This window comes from Mus pahari, chromosome 6, assembly GCF_900095145.1.
Source record: "Mus pahari chromosome 6, PAHARI_EIJ_v1.1, whole genome shotgun sequence".
NCBI lineage: Eukaryota > Metazoa > Chordata > Mammalia > Rodentia > Muridae > Mus > Mus pahari.
The window spans coordinates 107,005,762-107,025,639 of NC_034595.1; the positions used below are offsets into that span (position 1 = coordinate 107,005,762).

Below are 19,878 nucleotides of genomic sequence, written 5' to 3' on the forward strand. Positions count from 1 at the left end.
TTTTTTCGAGACAGGGTTTCTCTGTATAGCCTTGACTGTCCTGGAACTCACTCTGTAGACCAGGCTGGCCTCGAACTCAGAAATCTGCCTGCCTCTGCCTCCTGAGTGTAAAAATTTTTTAAAAGTTAAAAACAAAAATACTATTGTTACTGATTGAGTTCAAAGTCAGCCAAAGAATATATGAAACCCTTATCTAAAAACCAGGAAAAATTATTAAGGCTGTACCCATGATATTACCTCACGGCTTTGAGGTGGGTGCATATTTTTCTCTAATATATGAACAATGAGGCACTAAGCCAGCAGTTTGCAGGCACTAAGTATTCTAAGGTTTAAATCTTCTTGCAATATTTGTGCTCTTTTTTTTTTTGGTCTCTAGATCCTTCCTCTTATAACTATACTTTTTTTTTTTTGAGACAGGGTTCTCTGTGTAGCCCTGGCTGTCCTGGAACTCACTCTGTAGACCGGGCTGGCCTGGAACTCAGAGATTCATCTGCCTCTGTCTCCTGAGTACTTGGATTAAAGGGGTGTGCTACCATGCCTGGCTTGCGTCAGTACATTTTTAGGCTTGGGTATTACTCTGGACCAAGGTTTTACATCTTCTTGTTTCCCCAAGTTCATAAAGACAGAATACTGTATCACTGAGAATTCCCAATGAACCCATGTCACCCCAGACCCTTAGCTGGCTACCCAAAAGGAAGCCAAATATTATTATTATTAGTTAACGTGATTAGGAGCTCACTAGGACAGGTGTGTGTGTATATATCCTGGGAAATGAGAGGTATAGTGGTCTTGCTTTCAGAATCCTGAGAACATAGTATGTTTAGAAGGAGCACCAGGTCATCCCTCTCAATCAAGGCCTTGTCCACCTGCCTTGATTCCTGAGTTTTGAGCCTTAAAACTGCAATGGTCAGTCTTATGAATTCCCCACAGTCCTGTCTATGTTGACAACTGGTCCCCAGGTGGTAAGGAGCTGATATCTGTAGTTCTCATCCTGGAGGGACAGGTAAGGGTACTTTGACTACATATTACTTCCCTGAAAAGCTACCCAACCCTTTCCATTAAAGCCTTACCCTCCCTGCCTTGATCCTGTCCTCCCAGTTATGTCCCTCTTAGCCACATCCACCCTTACTAGTACCTCCTCCTTGCATACTGTTCTATCTTGCAGATCTCCTTGTCAGCTCCCCAGCATGGCATTGCAGTGTCTCGTGCTTCTGACTGGCCTTCTGATGGGTGGCATGTGCAAGTCCACAGAAAGCAAGGTAGGTAATCCTGTATCCAGTGGCATGTTGAAGCCTCCTCATAGACAATGGATCTTTACCCCATAAAAATGTTAGTCTTTGAACTTAGGGTTCATTGATACTAACCTAACCCTGGTAGAATCCCCTTTGAGTCTACTGTTAGGACTAGAGAGATACTTGAAATCTACTTATCACCTGTTTTGTTTGTTTGTTTGTTTTTTGTTTTTTTCTGCTTTCTAGAAGTTTCTTTGCCAGGTTTATTTATTGCTATAACTGACTTAGAATCTCTGCAGAATCACCCTCAGAGCTGCCTGCTCAAGTGATGCACATACTTAGGAGAGCTTGTGACTGGTAGGCATACATGGTCAGGCATCTTAGCTCCCACCAGAAGTACTTGAACAAAGCCAGTGACACTTCAGTGGGGTATTATCTTTAATGGGGGTGCCATTATTCTGCTTCCCGAGTGAGACAGGATGGGGGCCTCACTGTTTAGGGGTGATGGTACCCTTACTGACTTGACCAAGGGTAATAAAAGGGATGGCTTGTGCACTGGGCCTTGATCTTTCCCATGCTATGTCCCTGTTACCCTCTAGACATTCCTTTCTATTAACCAAACTCAGGACACAAAAACAGAAGTGCCAGGCATGGTCATACAAACCTGTAGTCCTATCCCATAGCAGTCTGAGACAGTAGGACTTGCCTACATAATGGATCCTTGTCTGTCTGTTTGCCTGCTTTTCTTTCTTTCTTTCTTTCTTTCTTTCTTTCTTTCTTTCTTTCTTTCTTTCTTTCTTTCTTTCTTTCTTTCTCTCTCTCTCTCTCTTTTTGAGATAGGGTTTCTCTGTCCTGAAATTTGCTCTGTAGACCAAGCTAGCCTCAAACTCAGAGATCTGAAATACTGGGATTTAAAGGCATGCCACCACCTGATAGGAACCCTATCTTAAAAACAAAAATAAACAGGGTCAACAGGATGCCTCAGCAGGTAAGGGCACATGCTGCCAAGCCTGATGAGTTTGGTCCCTGGAACCCACAGTTAAAGAATTCCTAAAAGTTGTCTTCTGACCTCCATGTTCATGCCCCTACTCATATCTGCACACAATAATAACAGAAAGTGAAACCTCTGAGTATCATGGCATAGGCCTTTAATTCTAGCATTCAGTAGGCAGACGCAGGTGGATCTCTGAGTTTGAGGCCACCCTGGCCTACACAATGAGTTCCAGGCCAGCCAATGCTATATAATGAAAGAAACCTTGTCTCAAAATATAACAATACTAATGGGGGCTGGTGAGATGGCTCAGTGGGTAAGAGCACCCGACTGCTCTTCCAAAGGTCCAGAGTTCAAATCCCAGCAACCACATGGTGGCTCATAACCATCCATAACAAGATCTGACTCCCTCTTCTGGAGTGTCTGAAAACAGCTACAGTGTACTTACATATAATAAATAAATAAATCTAAAAAAAAAAATACTAATAAGTAAATTTTAGAAATTATAAATAAGCCGGGTGTGGTGGCACACACCTTTAATCCCAGCACTCTACAGAGTGAGTTCCAGGACAGCCAGGACTACACAGAGAAACTCTGTCCTGAAAAACCAAAAAAAGGGGAAAAAAAAAGAAATTAAAAATAGAGAGAAGACAAACAATATAAGCTTTACATTTCTTGAGGGCTTCTATAAAGAAATAGGGACACCTATATATTTATGTTGGGGCTTGGGGAAGAGGGATGTTTCTAAGAAAGTGTGATTGGACAAAAGGTATGGTCTGGTCATTAACTAGGGACCTAACCAGGCTATTGTTCAGATTCTTGTCCCTATGGCTTCAGAGACCAGGGGTTGCCCTATCAATGCAGGGAGGGCACTGCTCTCTGAGGGCCTTATCCTATCCTTGCAGGTAAAGGCAGGGGGTAGTCAGAGGCTTCCTTCTGAGCTCTCTCCAATGTCTAAAAACTCTATTTTAGGGTGGTTTGTTCTGTGCCACACCATGCCAGGCTGTCCAAAGCCCAGGCCCTAGGCCAGTTTATATAAATCTATTAGTTCATACCCTTGTAGGCCTTTGGGAAACTGGGTAGCTGTTGTTGGATACACTTGGTCAGATTCTAGCGTTATACTTGGTGGCTCATTCAGTCAGTCATCAAATATTCACTGGTGATAGACTTTGCACAGTCTAGACCTGGAGCAAGTGGGAGAAGGACCTGTTGGATAGTGATTCATGTGACATGACAGGAATGTAGTCCAGATGCTTGGAGATAGGTAGGTAGGTAACTCTAACCTGTTTGTACTAGTAACTCCCAGGCTTTATCTTTATGTCTAGGACTGGAGTTTTCCTTGTGCTCTGCCAACATAGGCTGCAGTAGGAGTGGAGTAAGAATACTCACTTATTGACGGGATGTCACTTGCCCCTAGAGAGTTTGGGGGTTGTGGATGATGAGACAGATAAGGCCCTGTTAAGACCATGCTGTCCTTGACATGAGCTTGGTACTTACTAACCTGTCTCCCTGATGTCTCTCTTCTAGGCCCAGCAACCTGAGTGTTGTATGGATGTGGTAGACTTCAATGCTACCTGCCTAGGTACAGGTCTATGTGGCCCAGGTAAGCATCATGGTTGCAAGTACACAGTAGACCATTCACCACACACCACCAGCATTCCTGGATGGTTTTTACTCCTCAGTGACAAGACAGCTGGGGGGAAGGAAGAACTTGGGGTTGCATAGGCTGTGGAATTGTGCAAAGAAGGCCTACCTACCTGGGCGCTCTTCTTGAGCAAACTAGCCACACCTTTGTCTAGTCCATGCAAGGACCCTGTGGGGGGACTGTTGTTCTGTAAAGGGCTAAGGCACAGGGAGGAAAAGATTCAGAGGAGGAAGAGGAAGAGGAAGAGGAAGCAGCACAGGGTTCAGAGGAGACTAAGCCAGGGCAGTGCTTCCAGGGACTGAGCAGCTTGTGGAGGTATCTTTCTTTAAAAATTTATTTATTTTTATTTTATGTGTGAGTGTTTGCCTGTGTGTATATAGATGTGCACCACATGCATACTTGGTACCGTCAAAGGCCAAAAGAAGGTATAAGATCCTCTAGAACTAGAGTTATGGATGACCGTGTGACTCCATGTGGATGCTGGGAACCAAAGCCAGGATTTCTTTAAGAAGAGCAAGTGCACTTAACTGCTGAGCCATCTCTCCAGCACCTCATGGAGTATTTTGACCCTAGAATATTCAGCAGTGTTTGAAAGCATTTTTGGTCATCTCAGCTGGTGCTAAGTGAGTTCAGGAAGATGCTTCTAGCATCTGGAGGTGGAGGCCAGAGTACTGTTCACTGCAGAGGACAATCCAGCCTCAATGTCAGCATGCCAGAGGTAAAGTCCCTGACCCACAAAAGATTCTCTAGGAGGCCATAAAGGCAGGGCTTTCTGAAAGCAGCTAACAAAGTTCAGAGCTGGTGAGAGGAAGCAAATAGGGGCCCAGGAGAGGAAGACCGAGGTGAGATGACCTGTCCTGAGGCAAGACTCTGGGCTTTTTTGTTTTAGATTAGAATGACCCAGACCTATCTCTTTATCTGTCAAGGGGCACTCACTCCTTGGCACATGTCCTGAGTTCCATTACACTCAAGACTACATAAATCCAGAGGGACTTCTCAGGGAAGCAGGCACCTCAAAATGACACAGGTCAGGTGTCATATGAGAGAACATGGACAAAATGGTGAGGCTGGAGTAAGGAGGGGGTCAAGGATGAGTGTGGTGACAAAAGGAAAAGGACATTGTTCTGTGGTGAGCAGAGAAAATGTGAGGATGCCAAAGGGCCTTCATCAACCCTCTAACCTAAAGTTATAGCAGTTGAACTTTCCTGGATTTCTTTTTTAAAGTTCAAGATGGCTCTGGGCATAGGTACAGGAATGGAGATAACCAAGTTTGTGTAGGGAGGCACAGGAGCCTTCAGGGCTACCACATGACTCTCTGGCCACCCTCTTTCCCTACATATAATTTAGCAATCCAGCAGCAGCCCTGATAGACTCAGTTGCATCTCAACACAGGAATTAGTAAAAGGGGTGATTCTAGAGATGATCTCCCTTTTTTTTTTTTTTTTTTTTTTGAGACAGGGTTTTTCTGTACAGCCCTGGCTGTCCTGGAGCTCACTTTGTAAATCAGGCTAGCCTCGAACTCAGAAATCCGCCTGCCTCTGCCTCCCAAGTGCTGGGATTAAAGGCGTGCGCCACCATGCCCGGCATGATCTCACTTTTTTGTTTTTGTTTTATTTTTGCCACCAGCTCTCACTATGCGGCTCTGGCTGGCCTGGATCTCCTAGAGAACCACCTGCCTTTGTCTCCCAAGGGCTGGAATTAAAGGCATGCACTATCACACCTGCTGAGAATCTCACTTTTTGTACAAGGGTTTGTTCTTTGGTCTTGCCTTTAGTAGACACACATACTTCCAATGAGGTCTACTCGAGCCTTGAATTGATGAGAGGAAGAAAGTTAGACCACTGTAGGGGACCTAGTCCTCGTTTTATGATTCCATGTTTGAGCAGGACTCTTCTACCCAAGTAGAACTGAGCAGTTGGACTTTGTTCCTGTGTGGTTATTTGCCCATAGCATTGTTAGAGCTAGAATGAGCTGATGTCCCTCTTAGACCACTTATCCATTGTTCTTGATACTGTCTCTGCCACCACAGAAAGGCTTCTGTCTCATCTCAACCCATCTGTTCAGATCAGACGTTGTAACATTCACTGTTAAGGTTCAGTGATCCATGGTTTAGCTCTATATACTGCTCAATATCCAACTTTGGGTACTAGTACCCAGTTAACATATATGGAACATATCTGCTCATCTTCTATGTTGGGGATGTTAGAAGTAAAGGCATAAGATGGTCTTCAGGATGACCTCACCAGAGGGGAAGCAACTATCCACAAATCACTAGCCAGTGCAGGCTGGGTCACTCCAAGCATGAAGGTATAGCTTTGGTCAGTACCAATCTGGGATTGACTTGATTCTGCTACATAGATCCTAGGAAATGGCACAGGGACAACAAACAAACCTATTTACACCTGCCCCACGTAGAGACCCAAGTAAGGGCACACTGCTGTACTTAGAGCTACACTTATGCAAGATAAGCAGCTAGCTTATCTCCTGGGGGAAGTGGTTCTGGTAGATAGTCAAGACCTTCAAATAGTACCTAGTAATTTTAGGTTTCTGTCCCAAGCACTTTAGAATAGTCTCCTGAGGCATCCAGTAAAATAAATGACTTAGTGACAGACAGCCGTAGGAACTTGGTTGAGAGCAGTATGCTTCCTGTTGAGTTTACTTCTTTTTCTGGAATTGGAGCTTGTGCCTCCATAGACTTCCACAACATGTTAGTGTTCTTGAGTTGAAAATTACCAATTCACAATACAGAAAAGCTTACAGAAGACACTGAGATGATCTTGACTTACTTTGGCTGAAAAACCCTGTCTCCTCTGGTGCAGGTTGCTACAGGCACTGGAATGCAGATGGGAGTGCTAGCTGTGTCCGGTGCTGGAATGGGACCCTCCCAACATACAATGGCTCTGAGTGCAGAATTCGTATGTCTTCTCCAATCTATCTGCCCCAGTTCCCCCAGACTTCACAGGGGTCCTCCTGTCCAATTTGGGGAGAAACCAAGGAACTACTGTAGTTGTCTTCTCCGACCACAAAGACAATGCTCACCTTGCCCAGGAGTATTGTTTATCAGTGAGCAGCCCCTCCATCCCTCCCTGAGTGTTCTGTTTACTGAGGGCAGCTGTGGGTGTGAACTACTCCTTGCTTTCTCATCTCTAAGATGTCCCTTTAGGGCTATATGTGGAGGGAGGCCTCAGTAGGGTCCCAGGCATGGCCCAGGCCTTCCCTCAGTTCTGCTCTCCCACAGTCACTGGCCGGGGCATGCAGTTTCCCATGAACAGAAGCACAGGGACACCTGGACAGCCACATTTTGGTAAGTCTCTTAGCTCATAAGTCCAGAACTGTGGCTCTGTCTGCAACCTGGGGCTGGGGCTGGGGATGGGGCACATCATTAGAGTTAGTACTGGTACCAGCGCCAGTCCTGAAATCAAGTATTTTCTGTAATGAACTCTGGTTAAGAAAGAGGTCTGGAGAGAGTCCAGCATGCCCTGGTACTGGGGTTATTTAGCTTGAGTGTGGGCATGTGTTTGGATGCCATCGGAGGAAGATACTTCATGGTTTTCTTTCTTTTTTTTTTTTTTCTTTTTTTGGTTTTTTTCGAGACAGGGTTTCTCTGTATAGCCTTGGCTGTCCTGGAACTCACTTTGTAGACCAGGCTGGCCTNGAACTCAGAAATCNGCCTGCCTCTGCCTCCNNAGTGCTGGGATTAAAGGCGTGCGCCACCACGCCCGGCTACTTCATGGTTTTCAAAGAGCTTCAGTTATTTAATAGCAGCCCTCACTGCTACTCATGCTCAGCCTTTGCCTCATTTCATGTCCACTGTGACCCCCAGGACTTGTGTGGATTGCATTGTTCCATCCCAATTTGCTCTTACAGGATGTAGGCCTCAGATGAGACTACAAACACATAGGCCATGCCTCCTGATCTGTTTTCAAGGAAGAGGCAGGCCCTATCACCTGATGCTTGAATCTCCAGAGCCTTCAGGCTTACCTTAAATGAAGGCCTAGGGAGTAAAGGGATTTTTCTGGGTTAGCAGTGTGGTCAGCCAGGCAAGAGAATAGTCTGGGCCTTGTGCTGCTCGAGAGAATGTATCCAAGACAAAGGAGCCCCATATGTCAGGGAGCTAGACTGAGCTCCAATAGAAGACTGCCCCTCCCGAGGTAACAGAGTCACTTTAGGGACACATTACTCTAACCTGGGCTCATCCTTCAACAGTAATGGACAGCACTTCCCATAGCTGGCAGTTACATTGTTCTGTCAACTACCAACCCCTTAGTATGTCTTGACCCTAAACCAATGGAGATGAGCAGAAGGCAGCTGCATGTATCAGAAAGAAGGTGCAGTAGATGTGTCTGCTGCCAACGCTGGAGGCTTGGACTTTCAGTCCAAAAGGCTGAGGCCAGTCTAATAATGGGGAGAGCCCAGGACCTGATTCTCCTGGAGCCAGGAATTATTCCTAGTCTTGAGGCTAGATGTTTTGGGCTCATGGTGGCTCTGACCTGTGGCTGGCACCTACTAGGGACTCAGGTATGTTTGGGGAATGGTGAGCCTCAGGGGTTTTAGCAAGGAGCACTGGATATCCACTTCCTCAAACCCAGGCTCTCCTGGCAGCTGTTGGTTTGTCTACAGGGAGTCCTCATGTGGCAGCTTCCCTCTTCCTGGGGACGCTCTTCATCAGCACAGGCCTCATCCTCTCTGTGGCTGGATTCTTCTACCTCAAGCGCTCCAGTAAACTTCCTGAAGTTTTCTACAGGAGAGACAGAGGTACTTCCCTCTATGGCTGAATTTCTACCTGCCTAGCTTCACAGGTACTATCCAGAATCTGACCCACTCAGGGCCTAGGGGCTCCCCAAGAGCTACAGAGCAGGCACAGGGACTCCACTGTATCTGGATACCACTGTGCTCAAACCCATCAACACAGAGTGCCTTTGGATGGTATTACAGCTGAGGATGTGAGACTGGGCCCTGCTGCTTACAGTTCCCCAGGTAAGAAATGTGGCTGAGCAGCTGTCTAGGCTCAGGGTGCTTAGGGCACTCAGAGCTGAGGCAGCTGCTGGGCAGCAGAGTGACACTCCATTTTCTTCCCCAGCCCCTGTCCTGCAGCCTGGTGAAACAGTAAGTAACCTATCCAACTAGGCTGAGAACCTGGGTTGTGTGTACCTGTGCCAGGCCATCCAAGTCTCACTCTGCCTTTCTCTTTTCAAGGCTGCAATGGTCCCCCTGCCACAGTCTTCAGGTACAGGCTGCAGCATGTTATGGGAATTGGGTGGAAGGGTCTTACTGTGGGCCATCTTCAAAGTTCATTCTATGGTTTTACCCCCACATATAAAGGTTCTTCTCTAGGACCTGACTAACTTCACACATTCTAAGTAGGCTGCTCCATAAGGCAGGGGAAGGGCAGGTGTTCAGCAGGCCTACTCTTCTTTCTTACCAACCCACATGGTTTCCATGCTGTCTTCTCAGCATAGCCCAGACTCCCAGCTTCTCTAGCCATGTCCAAGTCTAGCTCTGCTTGAGAGCTGCAAGGAACAGGTCAGTTCTTGAGCTTTTCCCTGGCGGGCCTATCTGAGCATTCGTAACCTGGTATGTAGAAGAGGCCATGAACAGAGAGGTTCCACAGTTACAAGCCCTGGAGCAGATTTACTTAACTTCTTCTCATCTCATTGTCTTTCTTATGCACTGGTCTAGAATAGAGAACCAGTGACACTGTTTTTCTCTGTTGAAAATAAAGTAGATCCTTCATGAAGTTAGACATACTGTGTTCCAATTAATACCTGTCTCAAGTTCTCCAAAGCAGCCTTGTCCCTGAGGACCTTACAGGTCTTGTTAGGGACCTACAGCACTATAGTTAGTGACTATGCAGCAAATATACACCCTGGCCACTGTAATAAAACTTTATCCCTTGATAGTTCTCTGAGCCAGACGTTAGAAATCAGGATGTGGGGGTGAGAGAGAGATGCATTTCAAGGCCTGATGGATGGGGAATCCCTTGTGTCTCTTCCAGCTCCTAGTATCTCATACCTCCTGTGGCTTGTGGCCACATCACACATGCCTCTCTTTCCCTCTGAAGAGGATACTAGTCATTGGGTTCAAAGCCTACCTGATTAATCAGGGTGATCTCATCTCCTACCCTAATAGAATCTGCACAGACCTTTTTTCAAATAAAGGTTATGTTCATGGGCTTCAAAGCTCAGGGTGCAGTCTTGTCTTTCAAGGGTGCTATCTAACTCCCTGTAGTACATAATGCAAGTATGATCTATGCTTTTTTTCTAGAGGAATAGCTGGGCTCTAATACAGGCCCAGGGGTTTGGCGTCTTGCGGGGGGAGGGGGGAGGGGGGATCTGATAGGAAATAGCTGAGCTCATGGGAGCCTTCATTAGAAGAAACTGCCTTTGTACAAGTGGAGCCTGATGAACATCACTTTCTTGTTAGAATAAACAGCGTGCATGGGCTTTGTGCCCTGTGGCTGTTCAATATGCTCCTGAGAGCCAACAGTGCAGGCAAAGTCCTGAACTTACCTATCTCTGACTCAGCTTGTCTTTGACCCCATTTCAGTGAGGAAGCCAAGATACATCAGGCGTGAGCAGCACCCAGACAAGAATAGGGATCCTTCTGCCTTCTCGACAGTGGAGGCCCACATCAGCAACGTCTGATCTAGAGGTCAACTGAGACTTCAGAGTACAGCAGTGGAGACCCAAGGCTCCCCTCCAGTGAGCTTGCTACACAAAGGGCCTGGGGCTTAAGATATGCCAGAATTGACTCCCAATGGCAGACATGTACGAATGCTAGGGGGGTGCTAACCTCCATGCCATGAGATCTTCACTGTGTGGTTTAACAGGAGCAACCATCTGTGAAACCTGAGGACTCAAGAGCAAGTCACATGTGCCCCTTAAGAGTAACAGCATCTGTAACAGCTATAACACAGGCCTGATCCAAATGATCAAAACTTCCGGATCCCACCCACTGGAGCCCATAGTAGACAGGACTCTCTCCATCACCACCGAGCTAAGAAGAGTGAAACCAAAGTTCCAACAGTGGAGAAAACATAACCTGGAAACTGGTACCAGAGATAGGTTGCTCTAGTGTCAGTCTCTCAAGGCACATATTTCTCAGAGTTGCAGAATTGAGTGTCCTAGGTTTTCTGATTCCAGAAGCCAGCAGAACCTTGTCTCCCAGGGACAGATTTCCATCCAGCTACCTTTCAGTCTGGGCGCTCAAAGTAAAATGTTTACCCATGGGGCCTCCATCTCTGAACACTTCAGGTCACTTGTCCCACTGGGCTTGTGAGGTCATGCTGGTTAGCAGTCATATCTTTGCTCTTCCAAGACTCTAGAAGCTATGCCTGTGAGCTGCTTGTATGGCTGGTGGTGTTAGCCATGTGTTCCTATAGAAGAAGGTGCCCTGATTACCAGTCCCACCCTCCATGTATGATCCTAAGGTGTCTAGCATCTTCTTTGACATCAAGCACACATCTGATGTTATTCACAGTGTTATGAGTTTGCTTTCCCAGACTCAGGTAGCAGCAGCAATTCAAAGTTGGACCAATTAAATTAGACTAGATCTTCTCTCTTCTAGCTTTATTGTCCCAAGGGTCATTTATTCAGTGTGGTGTATGGGGGCTAACTACCCCATTGCCATGTTCAGGGGACAAGTAGTCAGGAAGGGGAAGAAGAACCCCTCAGCAGGATTCAGAACCTATTGTTGTCTGGTGGGACTGACAGTACAGCACAACCCATCCCCTCTTGTTTCCTTGGCCAGAACCCGTTCCACATGTAGCCCCTCCCATTTCAGGATACTGTCTTACATGAAGAGGTGACCCAGCTCCTTAGGACTTGACGTAGAAAGTGCCAGTCAGCTGGGCATGGTGGCGCACATCTTTAATCCCAGCGCTCAGGAGGCAGAGGCAGGCAGATTTCTGAGTTTGAGGCCAGCCTGGTCTACAGAGTGAGTTCCAGGACAGCCAGGGCTATACAAAGAAACCCTGTCTTGAAAAACCAAAAAAAAAAAAAAAAAGTGCCAATCAAGCATGGCATGGTTCTTCAGATGAGACTACATGCATCACTAGGCTTTGAGGGGGCCACTGACAGTTTATGGATCTAATTCACCCTTGGGGAAAAGCAGAAACCTCTACCTGGCCACCTGAGTTCATCTTTGTGGTCCCACTCAAAGCCCATGTGTAGCTGTATAGATGTGTGTCTGCTGACTAGAGGTAGAACTGGGTAAAGAGTGCCAAATGAGAGCATAGGGATTCTAGAAGTCCTGCCAGGTAGTGTGAATAAGAATGCCTACCCAGTGCCCCTAGGCTTACAGACTTTAATTGCTTAGTCATCAGGGATTACTTGAGAGGCACTACTTGAGAGGGATTAGGAGGTGTGGCTTTATTGGAGAAAGTGTGCCTCTGGGGATGAGCATTGGGTCTCAAAAGCTCAAATTAGGCCCAGTGGCTTTCTTTTCCTGCTGCCTGTGGATTTGGATGTAGAGCTCTCAGCTCCTCCTCCAGCACCATGTCTGCCTATGTGCTACCATGCTTCCTGCCATTCTGATAATAGACTAAACTTCTTGAACAGTATACAAGCCCCAATTAAATACTTTGTTTTATAAGAGTTGCTGAGGTCATGATGTCTCTTCACAGCAGTAGAATACTTACTAAGACTGCCCTTGCTTTATAACTTCTATAGATTGCCCTACGCGCTGGTTAAAAGGCTGTGGCCAGAGACATCTGTTGAAACCTCAAAGGAGTTTATTGCCTGTGGCATCCAAAGAACATCCCTCTCTGCTGGGGAGGCTAAGATGTAGGTTTCCAGGCCCAGATCCTTTGTTCTGAGACCAGTGACCTTGTCCTGGGGCAGGATAGAATCTGACCCAGCACCCCTGACACGGGGGCCTAGAGTAACATTGGGTGTCCTAAGGTTTGGGGTTCCCCAGGATGGTTTTGTTTTTTTTTTAAGATTTATTTATTTATTATATGTAAGTACACTGTAGCTGTCTTCAGACATCCCAGAAGAGGACATCAGATCTCATTATGGATGGTTGTGAGCCACCATGTGGTTGCTGGGATTTGAACTCAACCTTCAGAAGAGCAGTTGGTGCTCTTAACCGCTAAGCCATCTCTCCAGCCCCCCCCCCCCCATGGTTTCTAATGAAAAGTGGAAAGGGATGTTGACAGCGTGATGAAGTGATGGCCAGCCTGGCTCCCTGGGGTCACAGATGATTCCTCGCCCAGCTCCTCCTGAGTAGCATGTTCCCAGACACTCCAAAGTGGAAACCTCAGATGATTCCAGCTACCTCTATATGTCACTCATCTCCCACCCTCCACTTTTTGGTCCCCACACCTTCATTCCTTTGTGTGGCCACTGGTTTTTATTGGATAGCACTGGAAGTGTTCCAAAGCCAGCCCAAAAAAAGATCAACAACAACATTAGGAGGTAGGCCAGACCAGGGACTATGAAAGTGACAGGACAGGGGCTTGGGACTGCTTGGTCATGAGTACAAAAAGAACTGACACAGAACAAACCCATCAGGTGGTCAGTCCTAAACAAGAGGCTTTCATATAGGTTTGGGTGCAGAAAGATACCTTTGGTTAGGCCACCTTATGTCCAGACAGTATGAGACTGGGTCTGTATCCAGCCCCAAAAGATGGGGCAAAATGCTGGGTGTAATGGCTCATACCCAATATTTTAATCCTGGCACTAGGAAGCAGAGACAGGCAGATCTCTGAGTTTGAGACCAGCCTAGTCAACAGTGAGTTCCAGGACAGCCAGAGCTGTTACATGGAAAAATTGTCTCAAAAAGGGGGTGGGTGGCAAAATACCAAACCCATGGGTACCTCCTATCCCAAAGTCTACCTGTTCCATCCCAGCACTCAGTGTGGGAAACTAGTTTCTGTTCAGCTGATGCCTTAGGAGAAATTCTGGCCATAGGGCAACCAATACCAAATGAGAATGTGTATTCAACCTTTCATGTCCATTGTTTGGAGGATAACAGAATGGTCAGAGGTGACCAGCATCAGGTAAGCAGAGATAGATGAGTGGTAAGTTTTAGACTAAAACCTAAGAAAAGTCCTAGTCCTAAATGACTTCACGTACTTGCCTCCCAACAGTGCACCATCATGGACTTGTAGCCAGGTCCACAGCCTTGGTAGTAAGAACAATAGTCAGGGTACGTGTGGGGTTATTACTGAGAGGGTATAACCACCTTGATACAAGGATGGAGGTTCACAGTCAGAGCTCCTAGGGCTCTAGGGCCCATAGTGAGGCAATAGGAAATAGGATTGGCCTCGTGGGCACATGCTAACACAAATGAAGACACATGCTCAGTGGTAATACTATGTTGATGAGTACATTACACATTCACTTGCTTGGCAATTTCACTTTCCTGCTATTTAGGATAGGGTCTAGATGGACCCCACTTACTGCCCTAGACAATGCAGTCTGTGCTCCTCCAATTTCTGGTTCCTCTGCCAGCTGGGAGTTGACTCCCCTTGAGGTCAGGCCTGGAAGAAGGCCAGGTCTGATAGATTCCTAAGGCCTCACAGCACATTTGCCTCAGGATATTGACTCTTCACTGGGTAGCCTTGGTGATCTCAGAGCTTGGGTATTCCCAGGAACCCTCTGAAGATTGTTCCTAGAACATCTGGGGCTCCAGCTTCCTAGAGGCAGCATGTGACACAGAGTCATACTCTACCCAGATCACTTGGGCTGGGCCTTCAGCAGCATTCTCTCCTCAGCACCCTCATGCCTGCTACAATCCTAGACACTTCCACCACCACCAAAAGACTCCATCTCCCTCCTTAGATCATTAGGTACCTACCCATCTTCCCTCTGGGCCCCCACTCTCCCTCAATCCCTTACTTCCCTGAGCCCTATTTTTGGTTCTTAGTACTCATGGAATTAGATTCCTCACACTTATGGAATTAGGCAGAGGACCCTCTACCAGAGCTCAGGTTCCCTCTTCTGATAGGACATTGTCTACAGGTTCCCACAATCACCCATATCTTAGCTCTCCTGAAAGCTGGCCTTAAGGATAAGGATATCTAGGAGCAAATGTGTGGCAGTTTCCAGAGATCTGGACCATTGGGTGGTCAGATACCTGTAGGTAGTTGAGTACTTAAGGCAATCCTCCCACAAAGATATGGTCCTCCTAGCAATATACCCTCCCCACAGGCCTGTGTGAGCTCCCATCTCAGGGCCCTACAGTTCTCTATGCCAGAAAACAACTAAACCTTAGAGGTAGGGAAGAACCTGGACTAACCAAAGCGAGTGGGAAAAAGTCCACTGGAGTTATTGAGTCTGGTCAACAAGGATAGCTCAGCCCGATGAGCCTGGAGTAGACCAGGGGCTGCCTGTGGTACTGCCCACACTTCCCAGTCCATCCCATTCCAGTGTGACACTCCCTGCCCCAACCTTAAATGCTACCAGCCCTTAAGACTTAACATTCTGTGTCACCTGGTTAAAGCTTCTTGAAACCCCATCTTTTCAAGCATAGCTGAAGACTAGGGGCTTCCTTTCTGAGGTATAGTACAAATGGTACCCAAGCAGGTACCCACAATCTATTGTGACTAGCTGGGTCCCTAATATTCTTGACTGATCCCAACATCTAGGCTGTGGCCCAAGCCTGCCTAACCTTGACCTTGCACCCCTACTTCCTGGACTTCAAAACAAGAAGTTCCCCCAAAGGCTGCAGGGTGCTGAAGCAGCAGATGGGGGTCTTGCATGGAGCAATTGTGAGAATATGGGTGAGATGGAAGAAGAAAGAACAGGACGTTGGTGGGCACAGAGATGGGGCGTAAGAGGGCAAACTGGGCTTTATCTGAAGATGTGCTAGGTTCAGTGAAGCATCCCTGCTGAGCACTTTGGGATCAGGTGGCACACTTGGTTTTCCAGAGGAGAGGCATTGAGTACCTGGACATCTGTTCTTAATCTGAAGTCTTAAGACAAGAGGCCTGTGCTGATCCTAGACCTATCCTGCCTCTAACCCTTCCTCTGGCTCCCCACCCGTTCTGAGTCTGCCATGGAAGAGAACAGCCAATCGCTGATGATCAGGGCCACACCCCCAGCCACCATGTCCTGGAGGGTATAAATAAACCTGCTTCAAAACTCATGGCCTGAGAATTCACACCTGTCTCAGTCAGCCACCTCCTGGATGAACACGGGGATCATACCTCCACTCCCACATACACACAGAAGAGGTGTGCCGGCCAGACCAGTGCCACCGGAAGGCTGTCGGCTGCTAGCCTGTGGAGGAGCACCTGCCAGGTGGAGCAGAGGTTGAGTCGGATCTGAAGAAGGGAGAACAAACTTTACTAGAGCTGTTCAGCCTAGAGACAAAGGGTTTTGCTGTGACCAGTGGAGAGGACCATGCCCAGGAACTGCTGACCCCAAGCTACCAGGTAAGGCAATCTTGAAATCTGTCACCTATACTGTCTCAGGGTGAGGTTCCTTCATGGAAGGTGAGGCCTGGTGCCAAGGAGCCAGTCTAATGAGCAGCACAAGTCGGGGGAGGATAGATCCAAGGCCCTGTTAGATCTTGCCAGGACCACTGCTGCTTCCAGGAAGTGGTGACATCTCATGCAAGAAGGTTGGGGCTCTCGTGATGTCACAGTGATGTCAGATGATTCACAGACCCAGTGATGGTTCAGCAATCTCTAAACTATTCTACTCACTCACCTACTTGGGGCTGACCAGTGAGGCAGGGAGATGGGTCATCTCTACTGTAGCTGCTGGGCTCCATGGTTTATAAGGTTCAGCCTTTTGTGGTAAATATTCTAATGTGGTCAGAATGCCTCTGGCTCCTGCAGTATTGTCCTGGCTAGGGGTGGGGATGGTGGTAGTGGTATAAGCAAACAGTACTAAGTGGCCAGTGTGTTTCTAGGATTCCTCTCAGAGAAATGAGGTGAGCTGTTAAAAACAGAAGGCCAGGATCTTCTATCTCACCTCCTTTGACGGGCAGTGGTGTAACTAATGCAGAACAGTGCAGAAGGTGTCCTCTGGGCACTGATTGCAGAGCATTTTTATTTTTTTTTTTAAGATTTATTTTATTTATTTATTATATGTAAGTACACTGTAGCTGTCTTCAGACACTCCAGAAGACGGAGTCAAATCTCATTGCGGATGGTTGTGAGCCACCATGTGGTTGCTGGGATTTGAACTCAGGACCTTCAGAAGAGCAGTCGGGTGCTCTTACCCGCTGAGCCATCTCACCAGCCCTGCAGAGCATTTTTAATCCCTGGCCTCTGGCACTTGTCCTTATCCCTACTAAACAAGCTGGCCCCAGATTCCAGGTTGCAGCTGTTCAAAAGCTTTTTGGGTCTCTACTGAGGCCCTCCCTGTCTCTTAGAGCTCTTAAGGGCCCAGCTGCCCTCCCAGAGGCCCCAGAATCTTTACACAGCTGCCAGCAACTCAGATGTGTTCTATACAAATTAGGGACCCATACATGCCATGACCAAGTTCAAGCTCCTTCCACCTGAGACAGAGCCATAGGTAGCTCATGAGCCTGTCAGGACCCAGGTTTCAATTGGCTCATCTGGAAGAACCTAGTTAAGTCAATCCACCTTGGAGCTGTCTTCTCCAAATGGTGGAACTGTAACGATCATTCTATGGCATGAGTTCAGCCTTGCAGAGCATAGACAGAAATAGTAGCTACAGTGCGCCACTCTCATTATTAGCATGGGGAAGGATGAGCAGCAGGTGTCCAGCCATCAGTGCTGACAACCCTTAGCACATGGCCTCTATTCCTGAAATCTGTCTGGACTGTCCATGCCTGGGGTACTCTTGACCTCATAATGAATGAAAGAGGATAATCACAGTTTGGACATGGGTGGAATTTTTGCAGGTATCTACAGGTGGGTAGTGTCCTTCATTGAAATCTTCATTTGGGTTTGATGGTGGTAAGAAAAGAGGGGGTGTGACAAGCTGGCTTTTCAGAAAAAGTCCAGTTCATAATGTACTGTCTCTGTTCTACAGTTCGGAATCATGTCATCAGGCCAACGGGTGTGGCGTACAGCTATGCCACCCTACCGCCAGAACAGCTCCACAGCCTCAGTGCCCAGGTCCCCTGGCTCGGGTGGCAGCCCCAAGTCCCCCAGTACTCCTGGCTCAGTGAAGGTGGCCTCCCCATTGGAGTGTTCCATCTGCTTCTCAGGCTATGACAACATTTTCAAGACGCCCAAAGAGCTTTCCTGCTCTCATGTCTTCTGTCTTGAGTGCTTGGCAAGGCTGGCAGCTGCCCAGCCTGCAGGCCGTCCTGGCAGAGAAGCCGTGCCCTGTCCATTCTGCCGACAACCCACAACTGTGCCTGTCGCTGGGGCTCCTGCACTGCGCACCAGCCGTCAGCTACAGGCCAAGCTGCCAGTACACCTACAGAAAGAGGAGCCTGTGTGGCTTGAGGGCACCAAACTGTGTTGCCGCCCCTTGCCCACCACTTCTGACCAAGAGGACAGTGGCTTTGTGTGTGTGGACGTAGGCCTGAGCAAACCAGCTGAGCCCACCCTACCTGCACCTGTCCAAGACCCTGCGCCCAATCCAGGCTGGCTGGCCCGCTGTTGGGCACGCTTTAGGGACTGGCGTCGTGTAGCACTGGTTTCTGTGCTGTTGCTAGTGCTATTTTGTGTGATACTCTGGCCTGTGCAGTGTGCACTCAAAACTGGAAATCTGCGTTGCATTAACCGACCACCTGCAGCCACTGCCACCGCCACTGCCACCACCGATGATGCCCTCTCCTTTGGGGTCTTAGCCAACAACTAGGGTCACTACTTGGGCCAGGCCAGCTATTCCAACAGCTCCATGGTGACCCAGTGAGGTCAAGAGTATAGCAGCTTTTGAAGATAGTTGATCCCCCAGAACCCCGTTTAGAACATGTATGTGTCCCTTACTCTCCAGGACTAGGTGCCAATGAGATCAAAAGAGTCCTCAAAGCCTCCAAGAACTACAGGCTTCTAAAGGCCCCAGAAACTGCCCTGGGACCCTATCATACAGATGGGCAAAGGAACCCAGGGATGTCTGGTCAGGTGCCTGGCCTCCCTGAACACAACTGAATTGCCAAAACAGCAGGAGTTTGCCATCCTTCCTTTCTTAAGACATTGCTGGGGACTCTGAGCAGCTGGTTCTCTATGAATGAAAATGAAAAGGCAGGACACCTTTTGCCCATGCCGCAGCGCCACAGCAGGAACTTGCCAGCTATCCATGGCCATTATGAATGGTACATTTTAAAATAAATTATTTTGTATAAATATTGTTTTTCTGTGTACCCCCTCTCTGTCTTCCACTATTCAATTTGTCCTGTTAGAAAGTGTCCCACCCTAGATCCCCACAACCCAGCCTCCACTCAGGTAACCTGACTGGATCACAGTGGGAGGGGGAGGGGCAGGAAACAACAATCATTGTTTCAAGTGTTCCTGTTAGGGAGAAGAACAAGCAGTGAAACAAAGAAGCATGCAAATTTTAAGTTTTCCGTGAGCTGTGTTTGTTCCAAGCTGTCAGCAGCAAGATTCCACCTATTATTTTTTTCTTTGGCAGGCTCTCCCCACTTGGGTGGAGGGGGAGGAGCCTGTTGTGCTGTACCCTGCTGCCAGCCATTTGCTCCAGCTGGCAGGTCCTTCTTTCCCAGACCCAGGCTCTGCCTTCCACTTCCTGCCTGGCTCATGGATGCCCTGAGGGGAAGCATGGATCAGGGACCCCTATTCCCAACTCCCAACAACAGTTGCACCTGGGTACTTGGAAGACCGGGAACCACAGCAATTATCCCAGACTCTGCTGTTTCCCACTGGGAAAATGTGGACTGAGGATTCCCACTACAGACTGCATTTTGCCTCTCCTAAGTGGCTTTCTAGGGGCACTCTAGACACCCCAGCGGTGAGGCAGGATGAAGCCTGGCACAGGTTCTGCCACTAGCCCTAGGAATCCTGTACTACCAGGTGAGTATGGCCAGGAGAAAACAGGCTACTTCCAGTTTGGGCAAGTTTCAGCGTCCTCACCTTTGACCCCAAGGCCCAATACTTCCTGTTCTAACTAGCTTTGTCTATG

General features: G+C 47.8%; 2 protein-coding genes across 4 annotated transcripts in view; both read left to right on the forward strand.

Annotated features, from left to right (window-relative positions):
* The window catches only part of C6H1orf159 (chromosome 6 C1orf159 homolog), a 19,777-nt gene extending 7,998 nt beyond the window's left edge, over positions 1–11,779 (forward strand). For 2 of the 3 annotated variants that reach the window (XM_029539449.1, XM_029539448.1), the window contains exons 3-10: positions 1,166–1,259; positions 3,751–3,826; positions 6,688–6,783; positions 7,107–7,172; positions 8,489–8,623; positions 8,949–8,974; positions 9,065–9,095; positions 10,415–11,779. In XM_029539449.1, the coding sequence (XP_029395309.1) occupies positions 1,188–1,259; positions 3,751–3,826; positions 6,688–6,783; positions 7,107–7,172; positions 8,489–8,623; positions 8,949–8,974; positions 9,065–9,095; positions 10,415–10,512 (600 nt within the window). In that variant the 5' untranslated portion in view covers positions 1,166–1,187 and the 3' untranslated portion in view covers positions 10,513–11,779. The remainder of the gene's footprint in view (positions 1–1,165; positions 1,260–3,750; positions 3,827–6,687; positions 6,784–7,106; positions 7,173–8,488; positions 8,624–8,948; positions 8,975–9,064; positions 9,096–10,414) is intronic. The other variant, XM_029539450.1, reaches the window with a different exon arrangement.
* Positions 11,780–13,555: 1,776 nt separating this feature from the next.
* Rnf223 (ring finger protein 223) lies at positions 13,556–19,082 on the forward strand. Its single transcript, XM_021199577.2, has 2 exons — positions 13,556–16,247; positions 17,821–19,082. Exon 2 carries the CDS (start codon positions 17,830–17,832, stop codon positions 18,598–18,600), a length of 771 nt encoding a protein of 256 aa, XP_021055236.1. The 5' UTR covers positions 13,556–16,247; positions 17,821–17,829; the 3' UTR covers positions 18,601–19,082.
* The last annotated feature ends 796 nt before the right edge of the window (positions 19,083–19,878 follow it).